Source organism: Protopterus annectens, chromosome 1.part2 (genome assembly GCF_019279795.1).
Source record: "Protopterus annectens isolate FY-2018-M chromosome 1.part2, PAN1.0, whole genome shotgun sequence".
NCBI lineage: Eukaryota > Metazoa > Chordata > Ceratodontiformes > Protopteridae > Protopterus > Protopterus annectens.
In genome coordinates, this window is record NC_056727.1 from 454,612,056 (window position 1) to 454,639,555 (window position 27,500).

Genomic DNA, 27,500 nt, shown 5'->3' on the forward strand with positions numbered 1-27,500 from the left:
ACGAAGACACCTGCAGTGGTGGTGCTGCAGTAGCGTTGTCGCCTCATAGCAAGACGTTGTCCCGTTCGATTCTCAGCTAGAGCGTCTTCTGTGTGGAGGCATACGTGAATGGGGCGTGCCTTCATCGAAGGTTGTGCGTCAGGGCTGGTAACACGGTACGTAAAAATCCACTACCAATCATTAGCGGACTGGAGTTCCGCTGTGGCGACCCCTAACTGGGAAAAGCCGAAAGACACAAACATTCAATGAAGACACCTGTTGGACTGAATTCCATACTCACAACTCAGGAGATGGCAGTGTATGTAACACCACAGTGCGTATTGGCCGTCTACACCCAGCATCTTTCTGAAAACTTCCACATATCAAGTATCTTCCTGCAAACATATTACTCTGTCTGGCAAAATGCTGCTCATAAGCCAAGACAATGAGCCATTTTCCATCAAAATAAATTGCCAAATCTTTATATGATTTTGTGCAAGTGAACCAGTACAGACATTTCATCTGCTTTGAAAAATAGCGCACACTACAACATAAGGATTATGCACCTGCATTTAAGGAGTCATGAAGTATATGAAATGACACCAGGGTGCCACTATACACACTGTACAGTCACTATACCTTGCAGTTGTAAGGGCAACCATCTGGCTCATGCTAATAGGAAACATTCTCCATATCAATGGATATTGTTTCAAGCATTGCCAAGTGATAACCATACAATCTTAGATAAAACCTCCTGTAGGAGTTATCTGTTTCCATTTGGTAAGAGTTAAAGGTTCCATGATCACCTGGTATCTTGAGATCTGTGAGGTATTCTCTAATTACTTCTCTAATCAATGTACCTACGGAGGAAAGTGCAGTAAGTGCAACAGCAGCCATTCACTACATTCACAGAGTCCTCCTGTCCTTACCTACCAAACTCCTGTATCCCTATCAATCAGATCACCTGCCCCCAAGTGTCCTGGTCTCCACAGGGTAGCTAATAATGGTGGGGTGGTACTGAGGACTGAACCCAGCAAGTTACATCATCATACAACATTACGTTACTCTATTCACTATTTTGGCTGGCCCTCAGTTGCCCAGACCACTATTCAAAATGTGGGCTGATTGCATCATGGACAAACACTCTGCCTTTGTATCAATGCTTCTACCATACCATTTGATTTCTGAACCTTTTGAAACCACAAAAGCCTTTAAAAACTTGACCTGAAAGCAACGTATAAAAGCTATACAACAAGCATGACCAAATTTAGTCAGAAGAGAAATCTCCTTTTAAACCAGCTGATCCGATATACTATCACATTAAAAAAAAACAGTTGAAACCTTTGTTTGCTGCATCTCTAGAGGGTAAGGCAGTCAAGGTTTTAGTAAAACAAAAGTATCAGACCCAATGGAATCCCCTTAAATTCAGACACAAAGGCAATCTATATGAAATACAAACCACAAGATTCCATTCTACATTTTTTCATTTTAAGCTTTTTAGACACATTTTAAAGCTTCACTGGGACAAGCACTGTAATAGAAAAAGACTGTTTTCTGTCAGCATGCTGCCATCTGTGTGTGGACAGCTATAACTGAAGGACAAACCTGCAAAATTAGGACAGGAGTCTCTCTAGGGCAGGGATATTAGCACATTTCCCTGAAAACATCCTATCATTGCACCCGTAACAGAAAGCATTGTAGTTGGCATGCATTTGACAAACACCAGAAAAGTTCTGACACTGGGGGCTGTAAATTAGTGACTTAACAATAGGAAACTATGACATAACTGATAACACTGCTGCATGCCGACTACATAAATTACAACACATCTTTCTTGTACAGACAAAATGTGAAATGAAGAGCTTAACAAAAAAAAAAAAATCATCCAAACACTTGTCCTGAAAAAAAAATTAACAGTACGTAATTTTTTCATTATTTAAATTCTAGCACATCCCATTATACAAGATAAATACATTTAAAATGAGTATGCTCTGCAGTATGTGGTGCAAGTTTCTGTAAAGGCATGCCTATCGGCAATGTCAATTAGACCATCATCACATGGCTACCCCCTCTCTGGTGGCAGAATATAAGAACTTGGAGCACGTTACTCGTCACACGTGCAGCCTGAATCATAAATATGCCTTCAACCATTACTATTGCACAACAAAACCCAGTCTACACAGAGCTCAATGAAATTACAAAATGTGCCCAAACTCTATTAGAAAGGGTCAATGAAGTAAAATGAACTGCCTGATGCATGTATCTTTCTTAACTGTTTAAAAAATCATATTTGGTGCACTAAACCAATGGAATAACATCTCATTTTTAAATACAATCTACTTCACTTACTTTGTTACTGGTAGAGGAGCTCATAAAATCTAAAACCATTACCCTCTGTTAATTCAACCATACTGCTATGTAATATTGCTATATTTTTTCCTTTTACTTGTTTTAAGTGTTCTTTTTTTCTACTATTCCTAGAATGCCTTAACCTTGATCACCAACACAGGAACCAGCACCTGTGGTACCCACAGAATCACCATGAGGATATGTGAGCAAGCTGCATGCTCTCTACTTTCTGGCATACTTCTCAAGTGTACCTCATTACGATGAACGTTTCTGATTTAGGGTCTTAAAAAATTCATGTTCCACACTGAATGAGTCTGTCACATATTCAGTGTTAGGAATTTTTTTAACTGCTATCCATGGTAAACAGAAAGTAATCATATTAATTCATTTAATGATCTTTTTTTATAAGTGAAACCAGCATATTTTGACCATCCTATGACTTTCCTAGTTGAAGTTGTTACTAAGCTTAGTATGTGTTCCACATTTTGCCCAGTTTGTTCCACACTGTGAAGGCTAGTGTTCCTCATTTTGGAGATGGAAGGTTGAAAGCTATGTTTTCCGGCCAACAGAACTAAGAGGCAAGATGTATGTTTTTTGCCAAATCTGAAAAGCTAATAGCCCAATGATAATGCTGTTTTGTATTTCAGAGTTTTGTTTTGTGTACATAGTTAGGTAAATAGCAGTAAGAAAGCAATAATGCCTGAAAGGGTAACTATTATTGAGGAAAAAACAGACCGCCCAGGGCTGTTATGAGGCCAGAGGCTGCATGTGGAGGGCCTCTCCACCCCTGTAAGTTCCATTACTTCCCTTATACTGATAACCCTGGAGGTGATTATTGTGCTTAGAGAATAGGCTATCTGTTAAATAACTTTGTATTTGATTTTATTTTACTATTCTCTGTCTGCCTGTCTGTTTACCCTTCTTTTTGATGTAAAACTGTTCCTTCACCTAATGTTTCAAATTTGCTGTAGTATATGTAATTGTTGTTGGAGGAAGTATTTCACATCCAAAATATAAGTTATCTAAGTCTACACACACATATACATTCACATACACACACACACACTCACATACGTAGATGGAAACACACACACAAACACACACACAGACACACACACACACACACACACACACACAGACACAGACACACAGACACAGACACACAGACACAGACACACGCACACAGACACACGCACACAGACACACGCACAGACACACACACACACACACACACGCACACACACACATGCACACACATGCACACACACACAGACACACACAGACACACAGACACACGCACACAGACACACGCACACACACACACACGCACACACACACACGCACACACGCACACACACACGCGCACACACACACACAGACACACACAGACACACAGATACACGCACACAGACACACGCACACAGACACACACACACACACACACACACACACACACACACACACACACACACACACGCACAGACACGCACACACACAGACACAGACACACACACACAGCACTTACCCGTCACTTTGTTGAGTGACTGAACATACCCTTGGGTGTCTCCCTGTGAGCAAATGACTGAAAAAAAGAATGCAAGGCAATGCAAATCCCCCCTCTCCCTTTACTGCCTTTGATTTTGCTGCATAGCTGTTCATTGACTTTGTGGTAATTCACTGACGACAAAAGTGAACCGATAATGCCAGACAGTAAAAGAGGTCATACCTCTTAATGTTTAACAAATACGTGATGGCAGATTACCAACACACACACACACACACACACACACACACACACACACACACACACACACACACACACACACACACACACACACACACACACACTTTTCTTTTTAATTTTATTTTATTTACTTTTTCTTTTAATTTTATACTTGTTAAACAGCAAAGTGCTGTTTTGCAAAAAACGGTAGTAGTTTGCTTTTTTATTGACAGAACATCACGGCAGCAAACAGGCAGCTTTGTTTTTCACTGGGCATTACTGGTACATTAATACTTTGTTGACGAATGTTTGTTCTCTAATCAGGGTGGTGATGTACAGGTCACTCACTCTCTAATGTATGGTAAAGTAACTTGTAGAAATCCACAAAGTAAGTCACACACACTGTGGTCTGAGTTCCAGCTCTAAGGTTTAACTAGGTACTTACTGCCCTTGGAACCTACCTGAGTTATTTTCCATGACTGTGTAGATAACTTTGCATATTCTCAGTAACAGCAGGACTTTCTTCTCTGGTGAATACATCTTCTGCATCATGCAGAACTTGTGCTTGATCTTTTCTAGTGTCACAACATCCGGTGGGGGTGCAGTGACGCCCAGCTCCTGAGGGGTCTTCTGCCTAGCCAGCTGCAGGTTTTCCCTCAGCTGCTTCGCAGAGTTATCTGTATTGTGGAACTCTCTAAGAATAGCATCTATGTGACTTTTCAATGGCTTCAGAATGCACTTATGCATGGCCTTTTCCAATACCACATCTAGAAGAAAGAAAATTAATAAAATGAATTCTCAAACTAACTGAAAACGTACTTGTTTTAACAAATAAAAATAAAACTGCTCAGCACTTATAATGAAAACATGAGGCTATAACAGATGCAAAACAGTGACACTTGAAACTTTAATGGTGAGATCCAGAAAGTACATTTCAGAAATGGAGTACTGCCTTAAAGAGAGATTCCTTATCCAAATATGACTCACATCCCAAATAAAAATATCAACAGCAATTGTAAATTTGCTAATCTTGTTTTGCAATGAGTAGCACTACATTTTGACTCAATTATATATTAACAACAGAAAGACATTAACCACAGTCACATTTTTCAATGGAAATTGCAACCATTGCTCTTGACTTTTTTTCCAGAGATGCATACAGCAGTACAGAGAGATACCAGTGCAGCAGCACATGCCTGAAAATGTCACGTGAACAAATTACATGGATAAAGCAGAAGAACATGGCACACTTCCTGCTTCTTACCAATGAAGCATTAAGGTACTACTTCACTACTGACCCATTCCCACCCTTCCAAGTGCAGAATGACAGGCAGTAACATCAGCAGCATGCTACGTACTGACATGGTCACGCTTCAACCACCTCAGTTTCTAACACGAATATCCACCTCTCATTGCTTTGCCTCATGTTTTATTTATTTAACATTTGTTAACTGGTAAAGTCGGACTTGGAAAGAAGCCAATTTTCAGTGGAGGCCTGGGGAGAAACACTCCAGATGCATGTCTTTGTAATGTGGGAAGAAATCGGAGTACCCAGAGAAAACCCACACAAACGCAGGGAGGACATGCAGACTCTGCACAGAAGGCACTCTAGCCAATAATCGAACCGCAGAACCTCTTGCTGTGAGGCGACAATACTACCGCTGCACCACTGCACCGTCCATGTTTCATATGTTTCAGCAGCCCCCTCTCAGTTATGCAGTACCTTGTACTGTGCCAGTATACATACCTCCACACTATCTACATTGTTTGACTCTACACCCTACAATGATGCTGACATCTGTATTACCCTCCAGGCTGCTTTCTATACTCAATTCCTATATCTTACACTGTGTTCACATTGTTAATATCATTAACATCTCTAGGCACCTTACCTGGAAGTACCCCTACATACTTGAAAACTGCATCACACATAACCCCTACCTCCTCAGTTTTGTTTCCTTTGCTGTGTCTATATATTACATTGTATCACTGTCTCTACTAACATTGATTCCCATTTTCTATATGCTGCTCTGTACCAAGTATTAGTAACATGTTCAAATTGCTTAAACAGTTCCAACATTTAAGTATATCCAGGAGTGTCTCATTACAATAAGACTTGTGTAGATATCCAGTATCTGCTAGTAAAAAGAATGACAATCTTTCATTGACTTTCATGTTTTATACTGGTTTTCATTCTGTAGTTCAGGTCCAATTGGGTTGATTTTGATTTGCCAACATTAATTTTGCTCATTCTGAAGATGGCTGCACACTGATTAACATGTTTATTGAAGCTCTCCCAGTATGAAAACATAAAATGAGAAAAAAAAGGCCATTAAACTGTCAGTTTGAGTAAACTTAGTCACTGGCTAGTAATTATACTGCCTGGATGACAGAAAAGAAACAAATTTGGAGAAGGTAAGATAAAATTAACCAAAAAAGGAGAAGAGAAGACACTGGCTGGGAAGAATCCTGCAAAGAAGAGATCAAGTTTCAGTTTTGGTACAGCATTATATGGCTTCCAATAATTTAGAGGAAAAATTAATCTGATGTACTCAGGTGTGATTAAAATAAATGCGGCACTGAATGAATACATCAGCATCAACTGAAATAATAATAAGGCTGGAAAAACAGAATAAGCTTTAACTACCTATTTAGATGAACTAATAAAAATGCAAAAATTACAGGATAAAATGAAGAAAAGGCTGACTGAGTATGAGGCTTCTCAAAACGAGATGGTTCAAAAAATAGTAAGTGTTAGAAGACAGAATGTGCAGATTAGTAAAGATGCAATAATACCAGCAAAGAGGGCTGATCCTGACAAAACTATGGAATAAAGGAAAAGTATTAAAAAATTGTAGCTAATAGAATGCTTGTGGGAAATGATTATTCACTGTACAACAGGCAGAGGAGAAGCCAGTTTATTTCTGTAATCAGGGAATTTCAAGAGACTGGTGTGACATTCAAATTACTGTACCCATTTGCCTTTAGAATTTGTTTTCTCTGGAGAATCAAAGAAATTTTCTGATGCAGAAAAAGCTAAGGGGGAATTAAAAATGACCAGTAAAGAGTGAGCCAGCAAGTAGGAGTCCCCGTTTCTCATTCTTCTGACAACAAAACTCATACAGAGACTTTGCTACTGAAACCTTTTCCACTGTTTCAAAGGAAATTTTATGACTAACAGAAAAAAAGCACAGGAGCTCACTAGAAGAATCAGGAGTACTTTGGACTTGAACCACAGACTGGTGTTGGGAGATGGAGATGATCAGGAAGAAGACCAGCAATACTGAGATTGTTGAATAAAAAGCAGACTGTAAATCATCATTCCCATTAGGTATAGGAATTGACATGTGAAATATGGCTTTATAAGAAAAAGTGGTTAAAAAAGACTAGAATTTTGTTGACTTTGTTAAATTTGTGGGAGAAATGTACACATATACTTCTCTTGATGTCATTAATGTGTAGGACACTGAAGGGACTGAATAAATAATTGTAATTTAAACAGTTTTTATTCTTAATATCTGTATAAAATTATGAAGTAAATTGCATGTCATACTGTAAAGCAGTTTAGTATAGTGTGCAGTCAGGGTATTTTAAATGCAAGGCGCAGAGGGGGGGGCCTTATCAGTGACTGATGTATACATTAAAGATGCTAAAGCAAGGAAGTACTTTTTAGATGCAAGACATGCATGCTTTACACTGTTACAAGATAAAAAAAATGCTGGTTAGAAGCAAGTTAAAGTTAATATAATGTTGTGATCTTGGGCTGCTGAGGTGGGGGGTGCAGTTTTAAAGGGTACTGATGTATATAGAATTCAGTTGGTCATTTCCCCCTATTTTTGCAAGAGTGGATGTCTAGATTAATATCCTTGGTTTAAGCATATAGCATATAGGCAATGTTTTTGAAGGAAATATGACTGACCGGAGGTCAACCCATCACTGGTTAGCTTAGACCATAAACTAATCACTCTGGATGTCCACACCACACCACCACCTCCAACCAATGAAACCACAGTGAAAAACTTTTCTATAGCAAACTTCAAATTACTTAAGACAGAGGTAGTAAGTTTCACAGTCCCCACCCTAAAGGATAACAGTGTCCAAGATGCAGGAACCTTTACAAATGCACTCTATGAGCACCTACAAGGATGCATGGATCGTGCCATCCCTAGCAAAACCAAGACTCACTCCCCTAAGAGCAGGAAAGCAGCCTGGTGGACCCCTGCCATAAAAAGTCTATACAATAGAAGGAGGAAACTAGTTCAGAAAAAAAGCAAATCCCAAGAAGGAAAGACATCCATCATCAGTATCAGTAAGAAACTAAGGTCCCTCATAAAATCCTCCAAGGCTAACTTTGAAAGAAAAATAGCCAAGGATTTGAAAGATAACCACAAATTCTTCTTTAGCTATGTCAAGAATCTAAGTGGCAATTCGCAGATATGCTCTGAGCTAATGCAAAATAGCACAAAATATATTCAACCCACTGATATTGCCAACATCCTGGCAGATAGATTCAGTGTAAACTTCACCCCCCTGTCACCCCCAAAAGGGCCCACAACAATACCGGTAAAGTGTAGTGCCCCAGAAATCACAGATGCACAGGTGAAAATGAGAAGTTATGTACCTACCATAACGTTCCATGTTAGTTGTCTTCTCTCGCCTTCTTTCTTGCTTGATGGGTTCGGAGCCGATCCTCGGCTCCGACTCGGCACTTGCTAAGCTCGAGAGTCACTTTTACCAGCTCGAGGCAGCCCCATATCCCATGATGCAAGGCGGTAAGTACCCAGATCTCGTTTGATGACAAAAGGGCAATAGCACCTAGCATAATAACTTCCCAAAGGAAGAAAGAAGAGAAAAACCTGCAGGATGGTAGAAGGACCAGCTCTGTATGGTCTTCAGAAGTATAATTCCTTGTAGAGAAAGGTCTGTCCAGGCCTGGGGAAGGAGGGAGGTGCGCAAGAAAGAAGGCGAGAAGACAACTAACATGGAGCGTTATGGTAGGTACATAAATTCTCAATGTTAAGTTGTCAATCTCGCCTTCATTCTTGCTTGATGGGACCGTCCTAGCACCTCTATCCTGGGTGGCTCAATGGAACAGACTCTTGAGAACGGTAGAGCCAAAACTGGCTCTGTCCCTGGAGGCCAAATCCAATTTGTAATGGGAAACAAATGTATGAGGAGTGGCCCAAGTGGCCGCTGCACAAATAGTGTCTAAAGGAAGTCTAGCTTGAAAGGCTGTAGAAGTAGCTAAGCTTCTGGTTGAATGTGCTTTAGGTTTCGAGCACAGCTGTTTTCCCCTGAGCCGATAAATTTCAGAGATGACAGAAGAAAGCCATCTAGATAAGGTCACTTTTGAGACAGGAAGGCCTTTCTTGTTATCAGCATAGGAAACAAAGAGTTGATCGGATTTCCTGAATTGTTTTGTTCTGTCCAAATAATATCTGAGTTGGCGGTGGACATCAAGATAATGTAATTTTTGTTCGATCTGTTTGAATAGTTTGGAAAAAACAGGGAGATCAATGGCTTGATTCAAATTAGTCTTTGAGGCGACCTTAGGTAAAAAGGTCGGATTAGTTCTCAATGATACTCTGTCTTTGTGGAAGACCAAATAGGGGGGGCGAACAGATCGAGCATGAAGTTCAGACACCCTCCTAGCCGATGTAATAGCAACCAGGAATAAAGTTTTCCATGAAAGAAATTTCAGGGAACAAGAAACAGCTGGCTCGAAGGGGAAGAATCAAGGATGTCAGCACTAAATTTAGGTCCCATTGAGGAGGAGGACTCCTGACTGGAGGCTTCAGGAGGAAAATTCCTTTCAAGAAGGCTCTACAAAGCCTGTGGGACATAATGTTGTGATCTGCGAACCCGACGTGAAAGTTCGAGATAGCAGCTAACTGAACTCTAACTGTGGAAGAAGAGGAGCCCGCGTGAAAAATCTCCGCTAAGAAATCCAAAACTGCTTGAACTGGAGCAGTGAAGGGATCAATATTCTTGGCTTTAGCCCAATAAGAAAACGTTTCCATTTGCTCGTATAAATCCTCCTGGTAGAGGATTTTAAGGAAGCTACTATGATGTCTCTAACAGGGTTAGAGATCATAGGAAGCCTGGCTAAGGAAGGAAGTGGAGCAACCATGCTGTGAGGTTGAGAGAAGGGATAGACCGGTGCAGCTGACGGATTGGTGAATCAGAAGATCTGGCACTGGGTCCAGATGCCACGGCTGCACCAAAAGGTGGCGATGGAGGAGCGGAAACCAAATTTGTCGAGGCCAATAAGGAGCAATGAGAATCAATTTGGCTCTCAAAGCGGTTGCTTTCTGGATAACTTGAGGGATCAGAGGAAATGGAGGAAAGGCATAAAGAAGTCCCTGGGGCCAATCCTGGGTTAGAGCGTCTCTGGGGGGATGGCCTGGCAGTGGGAAGAGAGAAGAAGTCTGGGCATTTGCTGTTTTGGGGAGTAGCAAAAAGATCGCAACATGGGCGACCCCATTCCAGAAAAATCTCTTCCACTATAGATTGTTTGAGAGACCACTTTCGTGAGGCATGAGAATAGCTCTGCTCAATCTGTCCGCTAAAATGTTGGTTTTCCCAGGGATGTGCGTTGCTACCAGAAACCGATGAGAGGAGATCGCCCATTGCCAAAGTCTGAGCGCTTCTCGACACAAGGGGTAGGACTTGGTTCCGCCCTGTTTGTTGATATACCAAACTACAGACATGTTGTCTGTGTGGACTGCAATTGTCCCTACGGGAAGAAAGTCGTTGAGGGCTTGCAACGTTAAAAGCACTGCTCTCATCTCTAGGACATTTATGTGCAGGTTGTATTCGAAAGGTTGCCACGTCCCATGAACCATCCTGCCCTGATAATGCCCCCCCCACCCGATCAGGGAGGCATCCGTAGTGACAGTGGCTACCGGGGATGGGGGTACAAAGTGTCTGCCTTGGTGAATCTGGGGAGAAGTGATCCACCAAGCAAGATGATTCTTGCAAATCTGTGTCACCAGTATTTGGTGATGCATTGGAAGTTGTTGGTAAGACCACTGAGTGAACAACATCCATTGAAGAAGGCGCATACAGAAGCGAGCCAGGGGAAGAAGGGTAATGGCCGCAGCCATGAGGCCTAACACCTTTAGAACCATTCTGGCCTGTACCTTCTTGTTGGCTAGAATGATCCTGACGTGACTTTGAATGTCTGAGATTCTTTGATCTGTAAGGGTAGCTGACATCCGAACAGTGTTTAAGTTTGCGCCTATGAAAGTAATAGACTGGCAGGGCAATAAGGATGATTTTTCGGGGTTGATCGAGATGCCCAATTGAGAACAAAGATTTATTGTGTAATCCCTGGCTTGAAGAAGCTGATGCCTGGTGGTGGCTGAAAGGAGCCAGTCGTCGAGATCTGGAAACACCTGGAATCCTTGGCGTCTCAGGTGAGCCGTGACCACTGCCATACATTTGGTGAACACTCTGGGGGCTGTAGTGAGACCAAAGGGCAGGGCTCTGAACTGGAAATGACTGGACCCCAGCCGAAAGCGGAGAAATCTCCTGGGGCGTCTGTGAATTTTTATGTGATAGTACGCATCCTGAAGATCTATTGAGCACATCCAGTTGTCCTTCTGTAAGAAGGGCAGAATTGACTGAAGAGTGACCATTCGAATCTTGTCTTCCTCACAGACTTGTTGAGTCTGCTGAGATCAATATTGGTCTCCAGTCTCCCGTCTTTTTGGGACCAAAAAGAACCTTGAGTAGATTCCGGGCTCTGAATGATCTGTTGTAACTGGCTGAATGGCTCTTTTTTGCAGTAGTTTTAAGACTTCTAACTCTGCAATTTCCCTTAGACCGGGTGGTACATCTGGAAGGGAATTTGAGTGATAGAAAGGACTTTCCTCGAAAGGAATTTTGTAACCCTCGGATATGATCGACTGTACCCATCTGTCTTGAGTGAGGGCACGCCAGGCTTCTGGGTACAGCGATAGTCTTCCCCCGACTGCCTCCAAGGATGGACAGCCGGGCAACATCTCAGGGATGCTGAAAGGGCTTGTCAGAGAGGCTCTCTGCTTCCCTGGTTTTGTGGACCCCCTCTGCCTCTAGGCGGCGTCTGTTATTGTTACCCCTCTGCCTCTAGGGGTAAACTGACCACGTGAATCCGGCGTGACTCCTTGGGATTTGCGGAACCACATTTTGCCAACCTTCTGCCCTTTGGGGTAAGGTCTAGAAGGGTGGAAAAACGGACCCCTACGGCAGAAAGAGTCTTGCCGTCCTGCTCACACCTGGTCAACGTTTCCTTCACTTGAGGGCCAAACAAAGCTGACCCATCAAAGGGAGAGTTTGTGAAGGACGCCTTAAAGGGATCTGCAAAATTACAGAGCCGCATCCAGGCTTGGCGTCTAAGAGCCACACCTGTACCTGCGGCCCTACTCGCTCCATCTGCAGCATATGATATCAGTCGCATGGAGGAGTTAGCAATAGAATTAAGGGTTCCTAGCTGCGAAGCAATTTTTTCTTGAGCCCCTGCAGCTGTAGGATCCTGTACTACTTCACCTAGCTCCTTAAGGATATCCCTCTGGAGTCTGGTGAAGTGACATAAATAGTTCAGCGAGCATAGCAAAGGTCGCTGAAGAGAACATCCGCTTACCATACCTATCCATGGTCCTAGAGTCCTTATTAGGAGGATGGACAGGTACGGAAGGATCTGCAAGTTCCTTCTTAGTGGCAGCCGCCACCACCATGGCATCAGCAGGGACACCTTTCGTGAGGAACTGCTTGTCCGACGGGGCAGTAATAAATTTAGAAGGCCTCCTAGGGGCTGGCTCTACAGAGTCAGGAGCAGCCCACGCCTTTCGAGCAATAACCTGCATAAGGGGGTCGAAAGGCGGAGACACCCTGGAGGTGGAGGGCCGAGATCCAAACGCCTCCAGGTATACCGACTCATCCTCAGAGGGATTATTGGTGGGCCAGTTTCCCCTCTGTCTAAGGAGTTCTAGGATGTCTGAGAAGGAGACATCCTCAGAGGGGGATCTTGGGGATCCCTCTGACTCATCTAAGTCAGTATCTGAAGTGATAGACTCGGGGGAGTCTACGTGTTTCCTCTTACAGGTCCTCTTTCGCGGAGGATCTCCTGACTGATCAGGAGAATCCTCGGAAGAGGGGGCTCTTCCCAGTGGGGAAACCTGAGGCGGAGGATCTCTGGGTCTGGGAGCAAGAGAAGTGGCAGAGATATCGACAGGCACCATAGAGGGAGGAGCTAAGGGAACAGACTGCTGGCTGAGTCCAGTGGCCAGCACACTCTTCATCACCTCGAAGGCTCTCCTCCCAGGGAGGTCCGAGAGAACCCGTTCCGAAGAACCAGGAACTCCAGGACCCACCGAAAGGGAAGGCTCCGAGGCAGATGTCAGAGCCGAGCTCACCAAGGCCGGGGCTCCAAGGGGAAGAGTGGGGTCGGACAAGGGTCGATGCCACTCACCCCTCGGAGAAGACCAGGAAGCCCGACCACTGAATCCCTCTAAGGAAGGTCTCGAAGAGGAGATAAGAGTAGAGGCTGAAGGAGCAGAAGGGGTATCTGTCCCTCAGCCGTAGCAGAAACCATTCGAAGACTCCAACTCCAAACTCTGGGGTAGAGTCGAAGGAGGAACTGCAATGGGGTGTGGACTAATAGTCGTCTGTTGAGACGGACTATGTAGCATCTGGGCCAGTGCCTGTGAGTTTAATAATCTACTGACCACTCTCTCTAAATCATGGTCAGAAAGCCTGGATGACCTGGATGATCGGCTCCGATGGCTCCGTTCCGAGAGGAGAGGAGAAGCCGGAGCCGAGAGTATCGGTTCCAAGGAAGGGGACCTAGACCTCTTCCTCGAAGGAACCATCGGAGCCGAAACCATGGAAGCTGTCGGGCCGACAACTTCGGCACCGACAGAAAGTTTCGATGCATCGGCTCCGGCCGGAGCCGATACAGACATAAAAGTAAGGGTGTTGGAGCCGGTCGGCGCCGACACCGAAGCCTGAGCCACATGGTGATCGGAACCGATCGGAGCCGACACCAAAGTGGTCGAACCAGAATCGGCACCGATAGCCATCGGTGCCGAAGGTTTGTGCAAACCAGAACCGCCCCCAGCCGGAGCCGATCTCGACTCTGAAAGAGTCGGAGCCGAGGCCGCAGGCTTGGACACAGAAGCCTGGGCCTTGGAAGACTTAGAAGTCTTAAATGGAGCCGACTTAGCCGGAGAGCCCTCCGGCTTAAGTAGGCCCCTCAAAATCAGCTTATTTCTCCTTTCCTGCAGGACTCTCTGGCTAAAAGAATGACAACTCGCACAGGAGTCCTGCAGGTGGAGAGGTCCCAGGCAGTATAAGCAAGAAGTGTGACCGTCTGTCAGAGACATCTTCTGACAGCACGAGTCACACTTCTTAAAGCCTGAGACCCTTTCCTTAGACATGGTGTAAAAAACACACACACACAACACCTGTCCAAGAATATAACAATCCCAAAAAAGAGAAACTATTCTCTCACAAACACACACACACACACCCTAACAGGGGGGGGGGGGGTGGGATGGGAGAAGGCCTGACTAAAAACTTTAAAGGAGAGAGGGAATTTTAGTCAGAAAGGGACCAACACTAGTCTAAAACTATTAAATTTAAGTTTAAAATTAACTTTAAACTGAAAGAGGGGCAAAAGAAGTAGTGTATAAATCACTTACCAGGAGCTGGTAAAAGGAGGACCTCATCAGCGAAGCGGCAAACGAGATCTGGGTACTTACCGCCTTGCATCATGGGATATGGGGCTGCCTCAAGCTGGTAAAAGTGACTCTCGAGCTTAGCAAGTGCCGAGTCGGAGCAGAATGAAGGTGAGATTGACAACTTAACATCAGCCCTTTCAAAAGCCAAAAGCACAGCATCAGTGGGGCCAGATGGTGTCCCAGGCTGCGTCTTGCACGAACTACAGAACAAACTAACCCCCCACCTAAACACACTGTTCAACCTCAGCCTCTCCACAGGCTACGTGCCCATAGAATGGCGCACAGCAATGGTTATTCCGCTTCACAAATTAGGGGCCACAACTGACCCTGGTAACTATCGCCCCATAAGCCTGACTAGCCTGGTCTGCAAGGCTATGGAGCACATCATCATGGAACTCATTAACAAAGACATTGGGAACCTCCAAACACTTCACCCGACCCAGCTCGGCTTTGTTAAGAGCAGATCATGTCTACTAAACTTGGCTGACTTCTTCGAGACAGTCACCAAGGCCAAAGATGAGGGGAAGGTAGTTCACACAGCCTACCTTGACCTCGCCAACGCTTTTGACACCATTCCCCACTCTGGAATTATAAAAAAACTCACCAGCCTGAACATAAACCCCTACGTCACGAGATGGGTTGCCAACTGGCTTACAGACAGAACTCACACGGTAAGAATAGCGGGCTCCAGGTCCGACTCTAAACCAGTCACAAGTGGTGTCCCACAAGGCTCGGTCCTGAGACCCCTACTGTTCGGCATATACTTCTCAAAAGTACAGGCTAACACAGGAGGACTATGGCTAACCAAGTTCACCAATGACTGCAAACTGGGATCCATAACTGACTCTCCGGCTGACACGGACATTCTCTAAAAGGGCCTTACGGAGACGGACACCTGGTGTCAAACTTATGGTCTCAAGCTAAATACCAAAAAATGCACAGTCATCCCATCTGGGAAAAACAAAACACCCATGAATTACCACATAGGTGGCAGCCCCCTTAATACAGAAGAGGTAATAAGAGATCTGGAGACCCAGGTAGATAGTAATCTCTCATTTGACAATCATATTGCCAAAGTAGTTAGGAAATCTTTCTATGTATCCCATCTAATTACTAAAGGGTTCGCATCTAGAAATAAAGAGGTTACAGTGCCCCTCTACTCGTCACTCATCAGACCCATCATAGAGTACAATGCCCCATTTGGGATGTACCTCACAAGACACTTCTAACAGCTGGAAAGACCACAAAAGTACCTCACCAAGAGGATTACTGGCCTCAAACATATGTCCTATACAGCCCAACTGGAAAAACTCCAGCTGTAATCAGTGGCATATCGCTTACTCAGAGGTGATCTCTGCCTGACTTACAAAGCCATGTCCAACTCAGAATTGATGGACATGCTCCACCTAAAGAAATCCAAGTTACTGTGAGCCACTCGCTCTAGTGAGCTAAACCTCATCACAACAATAAATAGAACATGCTGGAGGGATAGATTCTTGTCACAGAGACTCCCCATGCTTAGGAACAAAATTCCTAACTACATTAGGCAGAGCCCCACATTAACACTCTTCAAGAGAAACATTGACGAGTGGATGGGTAACAGAAAATACACCCCTGGGATCACTTCATTGGCTCTTCTTGACAGAGACTCAGTTAATTAATCAACGGGGCGGCAAAAGCTGATACACTCTGGCTAGGCTTATAAATGCCCTCGGGCAGATAGCCTAGTATCTACCTATGAACCTATAAAATAAGTGACAAAAGTCATGGAAAAAGTACAGTTGTGTATACTTATCATAAATGTACATGTTCGAGTGTATTCACTGTTGCAGTCATCACCTGTGAGTTATCCCTGCTGTGGTAGCCCTTGGATGGCCTGAATACCAGAGTCAATATTTTTCTGCGTCAGCTGCCATAGCCTGTTGACTGACATTAGATCGTCAGTGCTATAAAGCAAGGCAGCCGACGCCATTGCATCAGTTTTTCTTGACCTAACCAGTCAGAAGCCCAAGGAAATATTGGCTAAAAGCCACCATAAGAAGCTTATGTCTCCCTAACGAAAGAGGATATAAAGGAGGAAGGAGGGGGGAAACCAGTGAATACATTAGAACATCTATATTTATGGTAAGTGTATATAACTGTACTATGTTCTTTGTGTTTCACTGTTGCAGTCATCACCTGTGGGAGGATTCCCAAAGCTGAGGAGAGCGGTGGAAGGATTAGATAGATACCTAGGCATGGGTAAGCATGCCCTGCAGAACTGCAGAGGCAAACCCTGCCCTAGCCTTAGAGAAAAGAGGTAGGTGGTAATGCTTTGTAAAGGTATGAACAGAGGTCCAGGTGGCAGCTTCCAAGATGTCCCTGGTGGGAACTCCTCTGAGAAATGGTTCTTGCGTTAAAGAGGGCACAGAACAGGCAATGACGGAAGTCGTGGTCTGGGCCTAAACAAGTGATGCAGTATGAATGGAAGTCTCAGAGTGGGATCTGCTTTCCACAGGCAAGGCAATTATTAACTTTTTCGGACATTAGTTAGTGCAACAGAAAAGGATCCCCAATGGGGTACTTAGCTTTAGACATTTTCAGCTGTAATTCGAGCTCTGGTAGTGACCAACCGGCACACCTGCGAACTCCTTCTGCTACGGGCTCCACTGCAAGAAAGACTGATGTAATGGTGTTGGCTGCCTTGCTTTAATAGCACTGATGACCTAATGTCAGTCAACAAGCGACAGCAGCCGACACAGAAAGACATTGACTCTGGTATTCGGGCTACCTCAGCAGGGATAACCCACAGGTGATGACTGCAACAGTGAAACACAAAGAACATTAGTATGTTTCTCGCATCTGCAAAGTTATTGTCTTATTTTTTTCATTAGCAAATGTTCTTAGTGGGAGAGGAGAAGTCTTCAAGTGCAAGCTTTGGTCAGTGGAATTCAGTACACTGAGTTCTAAGTGAAATTTACAAAGATTCTTTCATGCATCTGCAAAGTTGTTTTCTTTTTTTATTATTGCTGACTTATTTTACTTGGTGATGAGCTGACTTGCAGGTGCAAGCAATTCATTTTGGGAGTACCGAGCACTCTTTCCTTTCAGAAATGTAACATTTAAAGGTACAGTGGCATGAAGTTCTGTAAAAAAAGTAAACTTTGAAAGTGTGGGAAGTGAATAAGAGGTAGTAGCCTCTCCAACAGTCCTAATATATTAACACATTTAATAAAACAGTATACAATTTAGTTTATTTACTTAATGGTAGTCAGTATACTTTTTCTTAGGGCTAAAAGTTAATGTTTACCGAAAGCATGCAAGCTGTTTTTCACATCTGAGAGGGGAATAGGAATAACAAAAGAACAGAAAGCAATCAGGGCAAGTGGGAATACAGTGTGTGAAGTGCTTTGGCATGGGCAACCTTACCTTCAGACTGGGCAGTGCATGCGCGTGCAGCCAGCAATTTGGGGCAACTGCTCCTAGTTGGAGATGTAAACTTTATTTTTTGAAAACGTCATTACTTTGTGTGTATGTTCCAAGTTACAAGGGATAGATGATCTAAAATGTTTTTTTTTTGTTTGAGTGTTTTCATTGAAGTAAAAAGCCTTGAAAATGTAATACATGTACAAATGTAGATGAGAAGAAGCAATGCTTAAAAGATTAGCTTGCCAAACAGTATGTGCACTAAGGCAAAAGCTGGAAATAGATATTCAAAAGAACGTCATATATATAACAGTTGGGGTAAAAGCATTCCACCACAATGGCTACTTTATTATTATGGAATGTAAATGGCCTTATTAGGGATAGACAAAAAGAGTATTGAATTATATTAAGTAATACAGGGTGTAAATAGCAATGCAGCAGGAGACCTATTTGAATAGAAATGAGCATGTGCATTTGACAAAGATAGGATTTCAAGATAGCCAGCAGAATATCAGGAATAATGGAAAAGGGAGGTTCCAATAGTAATAGAAGAGGGAAAACAAGACAACGAGATGGATTCAATAAAGCCTAAACTAAGTATACACTAAGTGTACATGATATGTACTCAAGAAAATTCTTACCACATTTTTTGGGCTTTCTAGTCACAGAAAGATTACACTAAGTGTACATGTAGTCTACACTGTGTTGTAACCCTTATGAATCCCTGTCAATATTTAAAGCCGAAAGAATATCAGTAGGAAAACAAAAATTAGGAGGAAGAAGGCGTGAGTTGTCTGTGTTGCCTGTTCACTTAGAATGGTGCACACTTAATGTAATGTAGGTGTTACAGAATCCCGAGAAATAATGGTATATTTGTGGTAGTATGGGGCTACTGGTAAGGGAGGAGGATTGTGCTGGCATGGTTTTATATTCCACCAAAAACTACTATTATGGATTTTTAAAAAAATAAGAAAAATAATCAGCAGGGAATATTATTTATAGGCAGGGACTAGAACTTGATTTGCAATAGTGAGGAAGTATCAGGGGACCTTGGATGGAAAATATAATGAAATAAGCAAATTTCTGAAGAAATTTATGAGAATATTTGGTGCAGAAGATGCGAATTTAGTAGATGGAAATCAGACAGAATTTATGTATTATTCTTCAAGGTAGAATAACTGGACTACACTGGATATAATTTATATTACAAAGGAGCATGTGTATTTAATTGAAAGCTCTGACAGATATCAAATAACTATTTCATATTATGTACTGATAGAAGTTAAGATGAAGACTGAAGGTAATGAATTAAAAATTAGACACTGATCCTTTCTTACTTGTTAGAAAGAGGCATTTAAGGAATGGTCAGTAGAAATTCTTCGAGAGTTATCAGGCAAGATTGAAATTTCTTCAGGAGGGATTGCTAATGAGTGAGATAAAATTAAAATGGAGTTTAAATAGGTAGAAATAAAAGATAAATAAAACAGAGAAGAATTTTGAAAGTTTGCTGATAAGCAATTATTTCTGATAACATTTCTAAAGCACAAACATTTTAGAACAATGGCCTAGGTAACAAAGTACAAAGTGTAAATGCCAAACGTAGCCTTTAACGAGACAAATAGCCAGAGATCGTAGAGAGGTAATACAGATATTTTGGAAATTTAATGAAAATTTGTATAAAGCAGAGGAAAGTTGAAAACAAGAAAAGGCACAAGTGGAAATATTTATGGAAGACTTAATTATGCCGAGGTTAGATGAAGATGATGCTGAACAATTAATAGCGAAGATAGGAACAGATGAGATGAGATGAAACTCATCATCTTTTCCTTTACAGTAGGATTAAAAAGTGTAGATCCATCAAAGGGGCAATGGTAAATTATACCTTGAAATTATACACAAAAATGCACAGGCAGAGCCTTGTAGGACACCTGAGGATTATACCGGTGCCTGTCGATCTTCTTGCTCCATTGGCTGCACAGTAATACACACATGTAGAGAGATCAATTATAGTGAGTACGGTATTCAGGATGGTCTGCTATAGTTTAATAGACTCCTGTGTGATAGGCTGTCCCAAAGTATCCACAGCTTGTTTAGCTAGGGATCTCTGAAAGCAATTCATGTGGGTTAAGTAGTTTAATATCTTCAGAGCAAAGGTGCCCAAGGCATAATTGCACGTTCCCATTCTGTCAATCACCCTGAATTCTTTATTTGGGGGATGGAGAGCTGTTAACTTATCTGTGAATTCCTTTTTCATAGATTCATAGGAGGCTACTAGGCTACTGGCCCGAGAACCTTTAGAAGCCTAGCCATGTTAATCCCAAGTATCCCCATTTGTTCTTTTTTGGGTAGTTCGTAGAATGAATTTACGAACAGAGCAGGTCTGTGATCAACACCAGCTACCTGGTCCATGAGGGACATGGGTGCCACCCTGGGGCAAATTTGCATCCTCCCATCGAATGAATAGGGTCAGTGAGGAGCTCTGTTTTACGTAAATAGGGAGGCTATTCCAGAGACGCGGCAGTCTTTGGGAGACATATCTGCCTCTCCAGCATGATCTGTTAATGTCACAAGCTATGTTGAGATTCCTACAGCGAGTGACTCTTGAGCCATTTGACTTGTGGATGTGCAGCATTTCCATTAGGCAAAGTTGGAGATTGCTGTATAAGCCAGGCACGAGTCACCTCTCAGCAGCCTATAAGATACATTGTAAAGTGTCAGGGCTTTCAGCCTTTCCACGTAGGTCATGGTTTGGAGTCCCTGTATTTTCTTAGTGAGAAACCTCAAAGGTCTCTTCAGCTGCTGCAGGTGTCTGGTGAGGTACATGCAAAAGGGGACATTATACTCTATTAGGGGTCTGATGACAGTCAGCACAGTAGAGTTATAACATCCCTTGACCTGGATGCTATGCACTTGCTTATGAGATGTGCTACGTAGAAGGCGTTCCTTACCACTATGGAAACTTGGTGGTCAAAGTTCAGATTACTATCAACCTGTGTTCCCAAGTTCTGCACCACTGGGTTGGAACTCAGGGGGTGCTGTTAGTATTGTAAATTGTAGGGAATTCCGTTCATTTGTTGTGTTATCCCTTCTTGCAATATGTTGACAACATTGGGGGACTAAATGATTGTTCCCAGTTTGAGATCATCAGTGAACTTGGTGAGCCAAAGGCAGTCTACATTAGCCTGGACTTCTGAGAAACAGATGCCAAACAGTAAGGGGCCCAGCATTGACCCCTGTGATACTCCACAGGTGACGGGTCTACTGGTGGAGGTGGAGTCACCAATTATGACAAAGTGTGTTCTGTCAGTGAGCCAATTAGCTACCCATCTAGTAACGCAAGGGTTAATCCCTATCTGGGAGAGTTTCTCAATGATGCCTGAGTGGGGAATTGTGTCGAAAGACTTGGCAAGGTCGAAACAGGCTGTGTGCATTGCCTTACCCTTATCCACTGCTTTGGCGCCATTCTCAAAGAAGTCTATCAGGTTAAATAAGCATGATCAACCCTTAACAAAGCCAAACTGAGTTGGGTCTAGTGTTTGGAGATTGCCTATGTCCTTGTTGATAAGGCCTATGATAATTATTTCCATGGCCTTGCAGATGAAGTTGATTCCCAGGGTCAGTTGATGGTCCCACTTTGTGCAGAGAGGCTACTGTTGCTGTCATCCACTCTGCTGGAACAAAGCCAGTTCTTAGGCTATAGTTAAAGAGAATGCCAAGTGGGTCTGGTAGGACCTGTTTTAGATTGTTTAGTAAACAACCTGGGATATTATCTGGTCCAGCTGAGGCTGTGTTTTTGGCCTTGGTGAGTGCAGAGCTGACCTGTTGTCTACAGATACTACTCAGAGGACTGGTGTTAGGTAAGCTTTAGGATATGGTAGGTGGAGACAGGGGGTGAAGTCTGTGGTGAATCTGTCAGCTAGCAGGTTGGCAATATCTTCCGGTGTAGTATGAGTTATCCCATCTAAAGCCAGTTTGGCACATAGCTGGGCATTCCCTTTTAGACTTTGAACATAGTTAAAGAATGCTTTATGATTACTCTTGGCTAGGGATGCGATTTTAGTTTTGTAATTTGCTTTAGAAGGCTTTACAAGATTTCTGATTTTTCTGTTTAGGCTTAGGAGAGAACTCTTCCTCTGCAGAGTGATATCCCACTTGCGTTTGGACAACAGTTTCTTCCTCTTGTTAAATAATCTGTTTATACTTGAAGTCCACCACTGTGGCTTTTTACGGGAAGACCTGCTTTTGATCCAGTCGGGTACTACAGTGTTATTGTTGTCGCTTAAGTGTTTGGACATGGCTGCTGCAGCAGTCATGGAATCCACCAGAGGACATTTTGGCCAATACTGCCTATCTTTAGGTGTATGTTAGACTCCATCTGATTTTCAGGGAATAACTTTGGTTGTGTCCATTTCCTGCTACGTCCCCCAGGTAGAGGGTGCAGAGCCGTATGATTCAAACAGCACTTTCTTGTTCTGAGAGGGTGGGTCTGATGGCCAAGATTGTCTCTGTTTTATCAGTTCTAGAACTTCGCCAAAGGTGGCATCTTCAGGAGGGGATCATGAGGAGCCATATTTCTCATCCAAGTCTGTGCCAGATGTGATATTCCCTGAAGACAAGTAAGCATGTTTCCTTTTACACAGTCTCTTCCTGGGGATCTCTGGCTGTTACTAGCTGGAGTCTTCAGAAGACTCAGTATGCATTTGCTGCGAATCTCCAAAGGTTACTGCTTTGCTCAGTCCCTGTGACACATGATGAATGGACTGGGGATTCATGAGAACAGTATCGAGGGGTGGGGCTTGTACAGATGAAAGTCCTGTAGTGAGCCTGGGGAGTGGGGGTGGGCTATCATCCTCTCCATTGCCTCAAACATAGATTTGGAATCTGTCTACACAGAGGGACTACTTCTCGGAATTGCCTCCTCTCCTGTCAAAGCAAAGTGAGTGATGCCAAAAAAGGGAGCTAAAAGTAGTGACAAGGGTCTGGGCGTAGTAGATAAGCCAAAGGGCAGTGCAGAGAATTGGTAATGAATTAAGCCAGCCTTGAATCGGAGGTATCTTCTGCATGATTCCCTTATTGGGACATGCCTCTTTTAGGTCTAATGTCACCAGCCAAGCATTCTTGCCCAGCATGGGCAGAAGCTGCTGCAAAGTCAGCATTTTGAATTTTGGTATGTCCAAGTATGTGTTCAAAATTGATAAATCCAGTATTGGCCACCAGGCCTTGTCCTTTCTGGATAGCAAGAACAGTCTTGAGTAAAAACCTTGTCCTTTTTCCTCTTCTGGTACTGGCTGAATGGCCCCCATATCCATGAGGGATGTAACCTGTTTCTGTGCCTCTGCCCATTGATTTTTTTGGCAGATCCGGCCAACCGTTTGCCATTGGCAGAGTATGGAAATGGAATCTGTATCCCTGTGATACTATGCTTAGCACCCACTTGTCCTGGGTTATTAACTGTCAATTTTGAGCAAAAAGTGCTAATTTTCCCCCTAATGGTGCTGCCAAAAGGTAAGTGCTTGGTGAAGGCAGAGGGAAGTCATTGGGAATGTTTTCTGTAGGGTTGCGCTTTATCTCCTCCAGATTTGGAGGTAGAAGCACCCCATTGCTTTGACCTGTAAGAATCTTGTGCCTGGTATCTGGAACCCTTAGGGCGTCTGGATTTGCCCCTTTGAGCTCTGTCTGACACAGGAAAGGACCAATTTTTTGTAGGCCAGTGTCTACTGAATTTTGGTGGCTGCACTTGTAAGAAGTCTTTTACAGTTTGCATAGACTTAGCTTTGTCTTCCATTTTCTTTAAAATCTCTTCTGCCTTAATACCAAACAAAGTACCATGCTGTAAATGTGCATCCAGTAATTTAGCTTTAACATGATCAGGCAAATTTTGCTCTTTTAGCCAGACATGCCTCCTAATCACAGATCCAGTAACTGCGGCCCTGCAGGGGGCCTCTTAGGAATCAAAGCCACATTTCAAAGTATGCTTTCCAACTTGTTCAGCTGCATGTAATAATTCCTGCAATTCTTTACTTTCTGCATATTCAGAAATCAACATAATTTTCTGTTTCAGCAATCCCATAACATGTTGTTGACACTTGAGCATATGAAACTGGCAGTTTAAGGCCCTAATTGCCAAGGTTGCAGATGTATAAACCTTCTTTCCCCATCTATCCAGTGCCCTTGAATCTCTGTCAGGGGGGTAGTATTTTTTGCTGTTGAGGCCTTAACTCCCTTTGGACCCTGTGAAATAGTTTCAGGATCAGTAGCAGGGTTTCTAAACAAAAAATTTGTGTGAGTCAGGGACCCTGTAATATCTGTCAGGCTTGCTGGGAGCCGGAAATAAGGAGTCAGGGGTCAAGCTTGACTCCGAAAACACATCATCCACAATGTCTAAAACAGGGGGTATGGCTAAAGGCCTGTGCTGAGAGAGAAGAAGGAAATCCCGGAGCCTCTTTTTTGATTCTGAGAAATCTTGACTCTCCCAGTTAAAATGCTCCCTCAAAGTATGCAAGGTTTTTCCAAATGAATAATCCTCAGGAGGTGATGCAGATGGGATAGACTCCTCTGCATCAGAATCCTCATTGGGAGGTATAGATAATTCCTGATCAGAAGAGGAATCAGAAGAAATAGAAACCTTTTCTGAAGATTCATAGTCAGTGTCTTGCCTAGGCCTCTTATCAGGAGGGGGATGGGAACGTCTGATCAAGGTAATAAGGTCTTCAGCCATTTTGATCATCTGTTTTTTAGGCATAGTGGCCTGTGCACGTGGCTCATGCGTTGTTTTTTTAGCTTTAGAAGTTGCTTTTGTCTTTGGTTTTGCAGCTGTCGTCAGTTTGATGTAAAAATGTTGAGACCTGAATACACCCTCAGAAGCCGGTGCCTGCTCAGCGGCTCCGGACCCATCCGAGGGAGATACATCCGTGGGTCCAATACTTTGAGTATCTCGCAGCGTGCCGGACTCCACATGGGTCTTGGTAGGGGCCTGTGACTCGAAAGTAGTAGGTATCGGGATGCAAAAGCGCCTCACTGAGTACCGGCGACTGGCTTAGGTCGTCGGTTTTAGACCTCGACTGTCTGTCTCTGTCCTTTTCTTTGCGTTTTTTTATGTACTCCGGTAGACGGATTGCTATCCAATGACATTTCAGGGTAGTTAAATCTGTTTCCAAAATACTTTGAGGCAAAAATATACCGACGCTTAATAGTGCGTTGGTTAAATCTAGCACAAAACCAACAGCCAGGCACATTGTGATCAGGTCCTAGGCAAGGAATACAGTATAAATGAAAATCCTTATGAGGTATTTGCTTCCCACAAGTAATACAATTATTAACTTTTTATGACATCGGTATGGAGCAAGAAAAAAGTTTCCCCAATGGGGTACTTAGCTTTAGTGAAGACTTCGGTTCTGAAACTCAAACTTGAATATTTCAGGAGTCAGCAGACTGGCACTTGTGAAATGCTTTTGCTTCGGGCACTGCGCGGGAAGAAAGGCTAAAGAAAATGGCGTCGGCTGCTTGTTTTATACACCTGACGACCTGACGTCATGGAAGAGGAGACAGCAACCGACGCAGGACCCAAGACTTTGGAATTCAGGCGGACTGTAGAAAACCTGACAGCAGATTACCCAAATGTAATGACTGCAACAGTGATACACGAAGAACATTTGTTCTACACTTGAAAGACAGGATGATGAGATGATACCCAATTCTCTCTCTACATCTTAAAAATGCCTTTATCATGGGTTCCCAATATGCTTCAGAAGTGCTTCAAAAAGAACATGCTGATTTCAGTGAGGCTTGTCTCGATGTCAGAAAGCAGGCAAGTTCTCTCTCTTCTCTGATGAATGTTGGTAAAAATTCTAGAAGGGGATTTGTCCCCTACTACTATAATTTCCATAACTATCCGTGGTGGTGCAGCGGTAGCATTGTTGCCTCACAGCAAGAGGTCCTCCCGTTCAATTCCTGGCTGGAGTGTGGGGAGTGCCTTCTGTGTGGAGTCTGCATGTCCTCCCCGCGGTTGGGTGGGCGTTCGAAAGACATGCGTAAATGGGTGTGCCTTCATTGAAGGTTGAACGTCAGTTGGCACCTCGACGTTCGTGAAAAATCTACTGCCAATCATTAGTGGACCGGAGTTCCGCTGTGGCGACCCCTAACCAGGAAAAGCCGAAAGACAGACAACCTATAATTTCCGTAACTGGTGACTTTCATGCAGGTGCTGGTGCTGGGGGAGAAGACCCTCTTCTCAGAACCTTAAGAGTGGATGAAGGCCCTGTTTCATTAGTTTTTCTCTTCTTCTCCTTATCTTATTATCTTTTTTCTTTTCTGATTTACATTTTGCCCATTTATTCAACACTGTGATAGGTAACATTTCACATTTTAGAGCTAGAAGGTTGAGAGAGATATAAAGTCTGTTGGTCAGACATCTGGCAACACAGAAGTGCAGACTGAAGCAAAACTAATTTCTTAATGTGTAATCATACCCTGATTGAAGAATCAGGTCCATTACTGTAATAGTATTAGAAAATCCAAAACATCTGGAGAAATTTAAACAGGCAATGATATACTAGGACGAGCTGGATACCTTCCATTACAACAGCAAGCAGATCTGGTGTTTTTTAGCCCAGTGTGATCCACATTCTTTGGTACCACAGTTAAAAGAGACAGATGTTTTCTCTAAGTAAATTCAGACCTCCTGGTCATTTTAATTTTACACGCAAGGGCAACACAGCAGATGCAGAAACAACAACCTCAGAAATGGAACTGCATATGCAGGCAATCCAGCAGTGGCTGGCAAATGTAAATCAACCATCAGCAACATAACTGTCATGGATTAATAAAAAAATACTACACAGCTCAGCTCACAGTCACTTCATTTGCAATCAATGCTGGTTTGTACACGGAACTGACTTTTTAAGAAACTGCAGGCTTCCATTGGCACTTTTCTAGTCCACTGACTTTGTTTGCCATTGGCAAGCTTCTCTTTCACTGGCTCTACAACTAAGCCAACGAAAAAGCAAAAATCAGAGCTATTTAAGAGCAATTTAGAGTTGTGGAGTTGGGAATAAAACCAACGCTAAAATCAGAAAAGTCTGTCAAAAAAGGAGCAGTTGAGAGGTATGAATGCAGGTTTTATATATTTTATATATATTTTTTTAATTTTAAAACTAGTGGCAATAAGCTACATGTACTAAGGAAATAATTCCCTACTATTTTCAATTAAAATGAGTGTAAAACCCCAGCTGGAAGAAATGAGACATCATATTTACTACCATGGCTTCTCACTTTTCCAGTTCTCATACTGCTAGCAATCCTGGCTTCTCACTGCCTCAATGTCT

General features: G+C 43.1%; 1 protein-coding gene across 7 annotated transcripts in view; it reads right to left on the minus strand.

Annotated features, from left to right (window-relative positions):
* The window catches only part of RIN2 (Ras and Rab interactor 2), a 491,380-nt gene that overhangs the window by 53,182 nt on the left and 410,698 nt on the right, over nt 1–27,500 (minus strand). For all 7 annotated transcript variants that reach the window (XM_044057036.1, XM_044057028.1, XM_044057062.1 and 4 more), the window contains exon 8: nt 4,513–4,818. In XM_044057036.1, the coding sequence (XP_043912971.1) occupies nt 4,513–4,818 (306 nt within the window). The remainder of the gene's footprint in view (nt 1–4,512; nt 4,819–27,500) is intronic.